Source organism: Haemorhous mexicanus, chromosome 1 (genome assembly GCF_027477595.1).
Source record: "Haemorhous mexicanus isolate bHaeMex1 chromosome 1, bHaeMex1.pri, whole genome shotgun sequence".
Taxonomy (NCBI): Eukaryota; Metazoa; Chordata; class Aves; order Passeriformes; family Fringillidae; genus Haemorhous; species Haemorhous mexicanus.
In genome coordinates, this window is record NC_082341.1 from 56307515 (window position 1) to 56320490 (window position 12976).

A 12976-nucleotide genomic window follows, 5' to 3' on the forward strand; every position below is an offset into this window, starting at 1 on the left:
CTGACAGTGGTTCTTTCCTCAAAAAAAAGGATGTTGAATTGCTTATTGATTTTTCCAAAATTTTATCTTAGCCTTATTGCAAACAGCAGTAATGCCCTCCAAAGATATTTAATGCTTTTATGATGCATAAGTCAGCTTTTTCCTCTGTGTTTTTCCTTTTGCTTTTTCTTCAAATGAAACCATATTTAGCTAGATTCAATCTGATTTTAGAGGACCAGCACCCTCTCAGCTGTGATGAAATATCCTCATTTTGAGGAGTCCAGAGGGTACAATACGAGCTGAGCAGAAATTGAACTCTACTATCACAACTGCAGAATACAGCAGTATGTAAAATATAGTTTCACAGTGCAATGAAAAACAAGCCAGCTTATCTTTTTCTTCCTTTTTTTTAAAGGATATTAGCAGCTGACTCTGCAAAGCTGGCAAGGACAGAACGACGCTGCAATTGTGATTTTAGCAGAATGTTAAAAACAATTGGCTAATTTACTAGAACCAGGCTAGAAAGAGAAGGGGGCTAACCACAAAAGAGCAGCTTCCACCCAGGATTAGGAATTTTGCTGTATATGAGGCATCTGGAGGGTGATGCTGTAATGCACACAAAAACAAAGAGCAGTGCAGAAACCTTGTTCATGCCCAACAGGGTGAACCATTCACTTTGATGGGTTTGTGGGCTTTCTATGCTAAAAACAAACCAAAGAGAAGACACAAACACTTCCTCAATTCCTTTCCCTCCTCTCCTTTTTTTCCACAGGATCAGGCACGCATCTGATCAAGGGGGAAATATTTTCACAAGCACCCTAAACCGCCACAGGAGCCCCAAGGCTTGTCTGGAGGGACACACGATTTGAGGCTGAAGGTCTACACGGGAAGGTAGTATGGATCAGCAAACACATTGCACCTCAACATGAGGGTGTAGTTTTTTCTGAGTAGGTAATCTCAATGACTTTCCTTGGGATTGAGACACCCAAATCCCTTAAATAGTTTGCAAGTTATATGCAGAGGGATCAGATTTGAGATTGAGAAGGCGTTAGGTGCATGCTGCTCCTTTCCTGAGCAGCGTGGCAACCGCCGCGTTCCCCATCCCAAGGGATTGCTGAGCTACCAGGATGCAGGACGCAGATGCAGGGTGCTTCAATCCTCTGGCACAAGGAGGAGGACACCCACTGGGCCAGGTGGAGCAGGGTGCTGGCAGTGCTCACCTCCCTCTCCTGCAGCAGGCGGCGCAGGGTGCGCTTCCGGACGATGTGGCGTCTCCGCAGGTAGAGGCCGATGCCCAAGCCCACCACCACCAGGCACAGGAGCCCTCCCACAACGCCCGCTGCGATAGAGGGGATCTTGGAGCTGCAACGCAGCAGGGCACGCAGAAAGAGAAAAAGATTCTTAGGTGTTAGACTTTAAAGAAGCCCTAGAGAGGTTGCAGGAAGCCTTATGTTTGATCAAACACAGACTCTGGATGCGCACATAAGCCTATTTGACACTTCAGATTTCTTGGGCACCTGTATTTTTAAGTTCCTCATCCAGTAATCTGTTCAAAGTGGAACTTAATTTCCATCTGGGCTTAAAACTACAAGTCTTCATTCTTCCTTCAAACTCACAATTGGAACTGATCCTCATAGCTTAAGTGAGGGGATTTCTCCTCCCTCTAACAAACCCACCAAGCACATGAACATCAGATCTGTGATGCCTATGTGTGCCAGCTGTGGGCAGCCCACGTGCGATCAGAGACATGAAGCATGTGGAGAGAAGGCCTCTCAGAAAGGCATCCACAGTTGTGATACCAGCAATGCAGCTGATATCCCCCCATTATGGTGGGGAGAAGGGGGCATGCTGTAAGGGTCACAGTGAACGTCAGATCATTGGTCTTCCTTACAAGTACAAATGTCTGAAAATAGGCATTGTGTACCATTCCCACTGCACACACAGATTGCTGCCTCTTTACTAGAGCTTCGGTAATTGCAAATTTAAGTTGAAAAGGAAAACCTGTTTTCCAAGGTTGTTTTTTGGTCTGCACTTAGAGAGTCTTCCCAGCATTTTTCTAAGTTGCCCCAGGGATTGCTATTAAATGCAGTCAGTTTTTAACAGTACTTCTAGGCTGAATTTATCTTGCCATAGCATGACTTTGTGGCCAGAAACAAAATCCCTCTCTCCCAGTCAGAGAAGACTGTTTGCTTGTTGCATGACCTTGAGCACATCATGAAGCCAAACAGTGTGATATAAGATCTAGTCTGAGTGTGACAAATAAGAATCCATCTGGTCACACAGTATTTGGAGATGTACAGAACACAGGGCTGGAAAAGACCCTCTGCATCTCTGTGTCTCCTGTAGCACAGGTAACTATATCAGTCCTAAACATATCTCTCTCTGCCCTCAATCCTTTCTTTTTCCATCCCCTCCTTTTATTCTTCAGTAACAGATCCCTGGTCTCACCTTGACAAAAATTGTAGGTAGAACAAGATTTTGAAGTCTTGTGCCAATATTTCTCAGTTCTTTAAACCATTTTTATAGCTCTGAGCCTGCTCTAATCTGTCACTTCCCTGTAAACAGCTGAAGACTTCAGTCCCAGCCTTGCAGTGTCCAGTGTGGAAATGTAAACACACACACACACACATTCCTTCCAGCTCTGCCATTAATTGTAGCAGATGAAATACTCACCCATTTGGACAGCCTTCAAGACCTGGCCCTTTGCACCTGTAAAAACAAATGAATGTTACAAACATAGTAGCTCTGGCCTACATACTTCTGTAATTCCAACTAAGAAGAGTGCTACTGATTTGAAAGTTTATGTTTCAGAGCAGTCCAAGTGTTAACATAGGAATTTATAATAGTCATACACTTCATTAAATATCAGTCAACAACCTTGCCCCAGAATTTTTTATCTAGAGAAATAGCTATGCTGCATACTTAGTTTAAAGAATGTTTTAAAACAATTTTTAGCATGTGGTAGAAATGGGGGAGGACATAGATACGCAAAATTCATGGATTCCCTATCTCTGTGCAGAGCCCAGGGCTGACTGTGGAGGAGGGCAGAAGTAGCCTCGTTCTCCTACACGGACAGAAATACTTGTGGAAACATGTCATTGCAGACCCCCCTGCATAATCCTTGTTTCCTGACAAGGTAAAGATTTCAATTTCCAGACTTTCTATTTCAATGGAAAACTTGGGTAGCAGATACACAGACTTCCATCAAAAAATGGGACTTGACAGCACTCTCTCGGGCTACAGTTTGTTGGCACGTATCCATGGTATTTTTCCTTTAGAATCCAAAATCTTATGCTACTGGTAATGTAAACAGGTACAAATCGTTATCCAGGGAGCCAGGAACTCTAATAGCAAGTCATTCACGCTCCATTTGAGTTTAAAATGCTCAAAATTTTGGCAGGGCAGTGCAAAAAAAACCCCACAGATGAAAACACAGTGACTGTGTTCACTTGATGGTCTAATGAGTGTGAGAGGCGCAGTGCATTCCCCAAGTGCTGCTGGGCTATAAGATGTATGCTCTTCATGGGAATTGTGGTCTTCGTGGTGTCTGCTGAGGAAGGAGAGCATTACTGAGAGGGTGACATCACCTCTAGAAAACAGAGCACAGGAAAGGACTAAAGTCCAGTTTGTGGTATCCGCTCCCTACGCTGACTTAAAGAAAATGGATCATCCCAAAACAATTCCAGAGGAGGTCAAGTAGGGGGTAAGGAGTGAGCCCATGCCAGGAAAACTGCTCTGGAATCCCTCTCACTGACAGAAGGAACCAAAAAAAATTTCAAAATGCCAGGTAGAGTTGCAGCTGTTCTCTCGTAACTTGGACTGCGACTGGGGAAGGAAGAGGTGAAGCAACTACTCAATTTATTGGGTTTTAGTTTGTTTGTTTGTTTGTTTTCATTACTCAGATCTTCCCTTGTGTATTTGTCTTGTTTCTGGGCCAACACAGCGCTCCAAGACCCAGCATCTGGAAGGTCTTGTAAGTTCACTGGGCTCCCATGCAAGAATGTGCATCCTGGTGTCCTGGACATGCTGGAAGTGCTCTGCATACCAATTCCCGGATTCCGGGTCCTCAGCCTTGATAGCTTTCCTACCAGCATACAGCTTGCTTTGTTTGCTCAGTTGTGTAACTAAGCACAGAGAGGCTGCACCTGCAGAGCAGAGCCACCAGCTTGCTTATCATCACAGGGGCCAGATCTTGCCTTGGGCTTCTCTCTTCAGGTGCTCAATAGAAAACTTATCTAGGACTCCAGACCTCATCCAGTCATGGTCTACCTCCTGGACATGAATTTCTAACACAACAAAACATGTACAGCTGCTCTTGATAAGAATGTGAAAATAGAAGACCTCACCTAATTTCAGAATATGACTACTGTCCCTCAAAGTATCTCTTCCTCAAAATTCTGGTTTGCCATGCTACTTTAAGATGGCATGTTCTCTATGTGCTTCCTAACAGAAAACAAAACTGGCTGAGAGGATTGTAGCTAGAGTCTGAGAAATGACTGATCAGTTCTTCTCTTACGCATCTCTTACACATCAGGAGAACTGTAGATTTTTATCCGTTCCCTTCCTTTTCCCACAAAAATCCATCAATATCAAGTCTCGTAGGATAAAGTAAAAAGGTGTTTGAGAAGAAATAGAGAGGTCAATTTCTGCTTTTCAAATCCCACTTGGTTTTCTGATTAATTTCAAGTCAGAGAAGAAACAAAGCCCATAAGGATTATCCCTCCAGGACTATATATAACCATCTTTCTTAATGTGGAATTTTATGATGACACCCTACATAAGTAACCCAGATTTTATGGAATCTAAATAATCATGTTTTCCATTCCTGAGTAATTTTTCTTCGGCTTACAGAAACCAAAATGACAAATGTGACCTTATGTTATGAAGTAACTCAAGATCTTATGGATATATGAGATTAATATAACAGCAGTTGTAGCCTTTGATATATTTCTCTACTTACTGGAAAATTAGTTCTGTGTACAGCTCCTGAAAACTATTTCATCCTGAATGACACATTTTACCCATCTATGTAAATATTACTTGTGCCGGAGCAGACATAGCTGTTTATTTCCTAAATCCATCAAGATTTTAACAACTTTCCCCTTGACCTATAGTTTCTAATTTGATGCAATACTGTCAAGTTGTTATGATTGATGGTCTTTCAGAGGGGACTCACACTATAACAGCCTAAGTTACTTCACAACCATAAAAGAAATGGAAAACCATTTTTAAATATTTTTAAAATTTACAAAAATTTTACTTTGTCCTTTCTTTCTAAGTAACCCTCCAAGAGTGACAAAGGCATAGAATTTGTGCTGTGCTTCTGCAGCCTTCCCTCTCAGATCCCCTGGCCACTTTCTCATTTTCCCCAAAAATCCCCTAGCATTTAAAATGAAGACTGGTGAGGCACAGAGTGTTGATAACAACTGTGGATGGAGCCGGGATCTGCCAGCCAGTGGTACTGGCTACAGTGGTGGCTTCTTCTCCTCCTTGCTTATCCACTCCAGTGGCTGTGTCTGAGTTTATCTCCTGTACTCTGTGAGACTGGCAAGGGAAAATCAAATCCTTCAACACTGACCAGATTAATTAAGAAGGTGAGTGTCTTTAACTGATGAACATATGGGGTAATTCCAGGGCTTTTGAGATGTTGCTTTCTTTATCGTAGCATATAATTCTCAGCTGCACTAGAGGTAGGGCAAAAGGAAGCTTGCATACAAAATCCCCAAGAGAATACAGAATTGGGAGAGAAGGGGTCTTTTGAGCTAAGCAGGAGAAAGCATCCTTCATTCTGTTTCCTAATGAAGGATGAAAAATGGACTCAGCAAAGAAAATGAGACTCAAAGGAATTCCTCATGGCATTGCAAAAGAAGCAATGTACAACCAGTACGCATACCTAAATCGAAAAAATGGAATTCCCGACAAAACTCAGCTGGGAAGAGAAGTCTTTTACTTGAAGCTTCTTCAAATAAGGAAAACCGCGAGAGATCCTGGGAACCCTTGCTTGCATGACTACTGAAGTCAGCACACTTAATCATGCTGATAAGATGTTGTGGGCTCTAGCCGTGAAATTGGACAGGGACAGAAATGAAGTTGTTGTTTCTTGTCATGCAGGAATTGCTGAGACTGTGGTTTCTAAGGATGCAAAAGCTTTGTGAGACAGATGTTTTCCACCCACTGCTGAACAGATCCATTCCCACAGCAAAATGAGGGAAAGGCGTGAAGAGAAAGGGCATTGCTGATGGATTGCCTTCAGAGAGACAATGCTGTCCCTGACTGCATGTTCCCATATTATAACCCTGACACTAGCTCCCTACTCATCCATGGCCACAGATGTCTCATCTGTATAGCAAATATTGCAACACTACCTCCTTCTAGCTCTCTTGAGCCCTTCAAGGATACAGCCTATTTCATCTGCCACATTTGGGCATCAATTTGAATTGGGCTATTGAGCATGTTCACAATGTAACTGATGCAAACTCAGCCCAGCTCTTTCACGTGAAAAATGAAATTGATACTACTTTTTATGTTCTGCCTTAATAACACAGGGCCAAATACACTGAGGCACATGTTGGGTAACCCTCATTTTAAAAAAGTCTCCTTACTGTAACCTCATCTCCTGCCTGACTCTTGTGGTTCCTCCATCCACTGCAAAAGCGAGGCAGGAATTGACTTCTCTGATCAATTCTGCTTGGGGAACTTGCTTGTCCGCTAAGAGCCACTGTGTGACTTGTTTTACATCCCTGTCTGGCAAATTATGTTCTCCAAATCTGCATTCGAGACTATAGTTGGACCTCACTACTGAGGCTGCACAGTGAAAAGAAAGCCTTGTTCAGGTGTGGTTATCACTGCACTATTCCACTAATCAGCTGCATTTCCACGTGGCCAGTTAGAAAGAGGCTATCAGACCACTGTGGCCAGTTCGTATCAGTAGGGACTACTGAAGTAATTAATAAAGAGCAACCTTATTATGATCCCTTTTCAACTGAGGAACTTTCTTCCTGGGCTTGCAGTGGGAAGCCCCGATAAGCCGTGTGTGTGACTATAGAAAAAGCAAGGGCCATCGCTGTAAACCGTGCAAATCCAGAAGGCTGGTATAACTACTGTCTGAAATCCATTGCACTGAATTGCACTATGAGCACTGGAAAGGGCTGTTAATTGCTGATTCCACCCTTCATCTCCTTTTCCCCATGAAGGTGGGGAACTGGCACTTGGATTAGTTAGTACACAATGTGATGGTTGGTCTGAATATGTCACAATTCCTCTCTTGCAACAATTATTATGGGCATATTATAGAAGGATTTTGGATCAGACAAATTTGCAGGGTAAAAAGCAGAGGCCTGTGAAGGAAAATATACCAAACATGGGCTGGCTTTTTGTTCTGAAAGCATCACAGTCCAATAATCAGCTCCCAAACCCTAAAACCTTTCCCTATGCATCCCATGTCTTCTGTAGGTTGGAAATCAAGAGAGGAGATCATTATTACTTATTATGTAGGTTAAACACATTGTTACAGGTTGCAGTTTAGGCTGTTCCCAAATGAGGAAAAAATGGCTCATATAGATTGGATTTCCTGTGATTCCTGTAAAAAAAGCCACACATACAAGGCTTTAAACTCAGACCAAGTGCTAGTGCATGGAAAGAAGGAAAAAAAGAAAATCACTGTGTTATCCCATTGGGATTTCCCTCCTGAAAGCTGAAAGGTGCACAGAAAAATGGGCCCTGGGAACCCAGCATCCACCAGATGTCACTGATGTTCCTCTCAAAACCAGAGGACACAGCAAAAAGCCAGGTGGAAAAAAAGGGTGCATCACTGGTGGATGAGTCCTGTAAAATTATTTCAAGTTATCAAACAAGTCTGTTTCAAATCCCTTAAACTATTTTTTTTCTTTCCTTCTGCATAAAGACAAAGTATCACTAACCTTTTCCTACTTAAAAAGTTTGCCACACTCTGCTTACATTAACCATGATCTCCTGACCTCTCTTGCTCCCTGCTAGTTCTTCTCAGTGGTTTGACATGGGACTGTCAGGAGGAGAATGAGCTGGAGACAAGCTGTTTCTCTCTCTATTTCTTTTCTTCCCTGTCCCCATTCAGTCCCAGGTTTTACTCACCCCCGGGTGCAGTTTGGATGGCAGAGCTGGCAAACATTATTCCCATCAGCATATTTCCAGACGAGGGTGTCATTCTCACCCAGAACCCCTGCTGGGCAGGATTTCACACAGTGGGGGCCATCTATAAAATGGGCACACTTCATGCAATTGTCAGGGCCCTGGAGAGAGAAACAACTTGTTTATAATGCCTTTACATCAGCTTATTCAGGAGGAAACTCAGATGATAAATCTAAATGCCTTTTACTGCTGGAAGTTTTCAGCATTGTCTGGTTTTATTACCTTGCTACCTGATATTCTTGCAAGCAATTGGTCTTGCAGGATGGACCATACAAAAGATAGTTCCTGTTGCTTAAAGCTAATATTTTCTTGCATTCTAATGTTGCTTCTTTTTCACCTCTGCCTTCTGTCTCGTTGGAAAACTTGCATTTTGCATTTTAAATAGGGAAGAATGTAATGACACCTTTATAAGGGGTTAGCTGAAAAGCAGACAGCTTGGTTGCTACCTGGTGTAATCTACTGTCACATAATTTAAAATAGTGGATATAGACCTCCTGATACCTCCCTGAAAAAAAGGAATAAAATCATTATTTTTCTAGTTTCTCAGCACAGGTTCTTTCCTCTGTTAGGAAGAAGGATAGGATGATGAAGGCAACCCAAGGAGTCCATGCATTTTTCTTTCCACTTCGAAAAGAACTTAGCTTGTATTTAAAGGCATTGCAATGCCTTTAAATACAAGAACTTAGCCTGTATTTAAAGGCATTGCATGTAACAGCACCATGAATGACCTAAATATTTTAAAGCAGGGGAACCAGCAATTTTGGGCCAAATTCTACTGTGGAGAAAAACCAGACCAGATCCATAGTGCTGGTTGCAGTGTGACAAAAGTAAGACACACTATAGGAAGATTGTTTTAATCACTGTAATGTCTAAGGGCCACTATAATAGACTGATTACTAGGTGCTAGGCAAAAATGGAACAGGGGGTCACTGCCTGAAGGAGTTTATAATGTAAATAACATCCTTGAGGCCGTGGTGCTAGGAGGGAGGATGGAAATGCTTCACATTACTGAGCAGTGACTCTTCAAACTGATGATGGGTGTCCTTGCTCTTGAAAGGACAGGTTTAATTTTTGCAGTAGCCAGGAGGGGCATGGCTGGGACATGGGGGTTATTCTATACCCCCTCATGTATACCTCCTTCCCCCAGGGGCAGGGGGAAGGAGTTTCTTCTGGGGAGAAGGGACTCCTTCTGGTTGAGCAAGCATGATAGAGGGAACAGTGGGGTAATGCTGGTTCTGAGCAATTACCTGAGAATCCTTCACCTTTCTTGTACACTGTTACTAATGTTGCTGTTACTGCTCCCTCTCTTATCTCATTGCTGTTTCCAGTAAATTGTTCTTATCTCAACCCATGATTTTCCCCTCTTATGCCCTCAATTCTCCTCTCCAGCCTGCCACAGAGGAAGAGGGGGAGGGAGGGAGTGAGTGGCTTGTCATTTGGAAAGTCTTGGTGGGAGTACTAAATTGGGGAGTACCATTCCTAAGCCACAATAGTGAGCAAGGGTCAAACACTCAGAGGCTGCTGGTGGTGGCAAGAGGTGTTTAAAGAGCTGGACTAAATAACACAGAGGTGGGCCTGTGATGGAAGCAGGAGAACTGGACTTTTGCAGTTAAGATCTGAGTTTGAACTAATGTGTTCACACCAACTTGGAAGTTGAGTGGTTACATGTTACTCAAATTTTGGCCATATTTGCCAAAGTTTTTTTTTGTTTTGTTTTGGTTAGGTTTTTTTTTTTAATAAAAAAACCAAAATTTAATATTTTTAAAAATATTAAAGACTCTACAATGTCTGTGACTGTGGATTACTGTCAGAAAATAAAACACCTTGAGGTTTCCCATCCTGCCCCCTTGTCCCAAAATCTTGACTTCTAACCACCCCCATTCTCTGCTTCACCTCAAATAGGGTTAAAATGAGACCTCAGGATCATCTGAAAATGGGAATTATAGATTAATATGTGATCTGGGGCTCAGGTTTGCTAAGATGAATCTGCTCTTACAGGTCCAGTGCAGGTTGCATTATACATGGTGGAGTTTTGCACCAGGCACTCAGGGTGGCAGGGAAGGCACTTGGAGTCCTTTTCAAACTCTCTCGGCTCCCTGGAAAACAACAACAAAAAAGAAGAGCAATTAAACTTTAGAAATAAGAGCAAGTGATAAATTGTGGTCTTCTCTCTTTTCCAGACTTTTCCACATTAGACTGAGATGATGATGGTACTGAGACAGGAGGAAGGACCCTATTGGCTGCACCAGTAGCACTTGCTCAGTGCAACCAGGAGGATGTAAAAGTATGGAAATTTGGTTGACAGTGAAACACATGGCACTCCAGATTGCACACTACAAATTAGTTTACCTTCCCTTTTAAGCTAATGCCACAGAATACTCACAACCATTTCTAGAGGCTTTTAAATGGTAGTGATGCAAAGAGATCAGCAAAAACAGTTCAAGTGATTCCAAGGCTACAAACAATAATTAGGAAAGTTAAACAGCAAGGCACTGATAATTAAATTCATGTCCTCTCTACAACACACAATGAATCATTAAAATATGAAAGTTGGGAACAGATGGTTTTAATAGCAATAAAGCTGTTCCACTTCAAGTAATGGTGTTATTAATTAAACTAAATCTACCCATCATTTGACACAAAATAACGCCCTGATCTGCCCTTCAGGTTATAATAGCTGCTAGAGGGAATTCACTTTAAAAAAAAGACAGCTGCTAAACTGCAAACCACTAGAGAAATACAAACATCAGAGGCATTAGCACCATGACAAGTACTTGTTTAATACTCAGGAGCTTTTAAAGTCAGACTTTGTAATTTTGCTGCTAGACATGCCTTTTCCACCAACCTGTTGAATTGACACACAAGGCAGCAATATTTTTTCCATGTCCGGAGTGAGGCTGAGGCAATAATTTTGTCTGAAATTGCTGCTCTCAGTCTTTTTCAGATGAAAGTTCAATCTCCCTTGACTGCAATTTTGCAAACTGCAAGGGTGAGCTGCTCATCCGAGCAAATACAAGAGGAAGGAAGTTTACCAAGCAGTGAAGCCCTGGCTCTGGGGATGTCTGAGCTCCCAGAGAATCTAAATGGCTCTGGCTTTCACACAGTGTACTTGACATGACAGCTACAGATTGAGCTTTAAACTCCTTTCTTTCTTATGGGAAGGAAGCCCAAGGCATCCTTGGGCCTCCAGATAGTCTCCTTGTGGGCTTAAGAGGGTGTTTTCCTAGCAGTCATCATGTCAGGAGCAAACTCCTAAGCAATACTGCATGGGGAAGGAGAGGTACCCTAGCCAGGTACTGCGTCCACACATCTCTGCAAGCTAGGGCAATCCCATGCAACCAGAGACCCAGCTTCTTGCTTTCTTTCTAGCTACAACACATTTTAAAAACCAAAACCCCCACGCCATCACCAAAACCTAAAGCAATCCCGAGACACCTTACCCTTGCAGGATGTTGCACTGTTTCACACATTCCTTCTGACGATCAAAAAACCTGCAGGAGAAGCAGTGGAAGGGCCCTGGGCCCCAGCAGCCTACATCTGAGCATAGGGGGTCACAAACATGCTTGGCAGCAGCTGAGAGAGAAAGAGAGACAAGAAAAGTCATGAATGTCAAGGCAAGAGAAAGGTCAAACTCTCCATTCTCATTCCAAAACAGATATGAATGGTTCTGGTAGAGTGGAAGAGGAGTAATCATGCTTCTCTAAATCCCAAAGCCTGAAATTGAGTGATTTCTGGCCATTCAAAATAAGAATGATCTCCTCTGTGACAGCTTAACGGATGTATAATAAAGTTTAGTCAGGCTGAGGGAGCTGGGGATGTCGACCCTGGGGATGAGACAGCCCTGGAGAAACATTATTGGGGCTTTTTTGTACTTGAAGGGCACTTACAACAACTTTTTAACAAGGTCTATAGTGACAGGACAAGGGAAAATAATTTTAAATGAAAAGAGTAGACAGATTTTTGGATACAATGAAGACATAGTTGCAATGTGGTGAGACGCGAGTTGCATACGGAATTGGTGGGTGCCTAATCCCTCAAAATTCAGGGTCAGACTGGATGGGGCCCTGAGCAACCTGGTCTAGTGAGAGACATCACTGCCCACAGCACAGGGGTTGGCCTGCATGACCTCTAAAGGTCCCTTCTCACCCAAACCATTCTGTGTTTCTATGACAAATTTCTAAAATACAGCAAATTCATATTCTGCAAAAAGAAATAGATTTTGGCCCAGGGACCACTGCAGTCAATAGCAGTATGGTTGAACAACAGCTTTAGCCTTGTTAAAAAAGGCCAGGTTTAGGAGTTAGCTTTTGTGTCCTTCATGTGACTTGGCTTCACTATGCTCATAGTAGTGAAGAAGCTCCCGATACGCTGGACACCTCAAAGTCCACATTTTGGTGGGGAAAAAAAAAATATCCCACTCTTCCCTCACCACTTTTATTAAAGCAGCATCAGTGATGAATTTTGTAGCCAGAGAAACATGAAGAAAAAAGCCTTGCTTGAATCATGAAAATGCAAACTTACTCTGGAATTTCAGCATGAGCTTTGATGGTGAGCAGGAATGCAGCACTCACTTACCACACTCATTTTTATCCCTATTCTGTAAAATCTTCGTTTTCTGGCTCTCAGTTGCAAACAGGCTGTGCCAGTCCATGGTGTCAGCGTAGCAGAGATTCTTGTTCCTCATAATGGCAACATCTCCATCACTTATTTCCTTGAGGGAGCGCAGCCCTAGGGACTGTATTTTCAAGTTAACAACGGCAAGGGAATACTGGCCACTAAAATGGAGAGGGACAAATAGGAAAAACATGGAAGAAAGGTAATTAGTAAGCAG

At 42.7% G+C, this 12976-nt stretch overlaps 1 protein-coding gene across 2 annotated transcripts in view; it reads right to left on the minus strand.

Annotated features, from left to right (window-relative positions):
• EGFR (epidermal growth factor receptor) overlaps positions 1–12976 on the minus strand; it is a 156761-nt gene that overhangs the window by 24094 nt on the left and 119691 nt on the right. For both annotated transcript variants that reach the window (XM_059850076.1, XM_059850067.1), the window contains exons 12-17: positions 12721–12920; positions 11586–11718; positions 10142–10241; positions 8089–8246; positions 2653–2688; positions 1200–1341 (exon numbers count right to left, since the gene is read on the minus strand). In XM_059850076.1, the coding sequence (XP_059706059.1) occupies positions 1200–1341; positions 2653–2688; positions 8089–8246; positions 10142–10241; positions 11586–11718; positions 12721–12920 (769 nt within the window). The remainder of the gene's footprint in view (positions 1–1199; positions 1342–2652; positions 2689–8088; positions 8247–10141; positions 10242–11585; positions 11719–12720; positions 12921–12976) is intronic.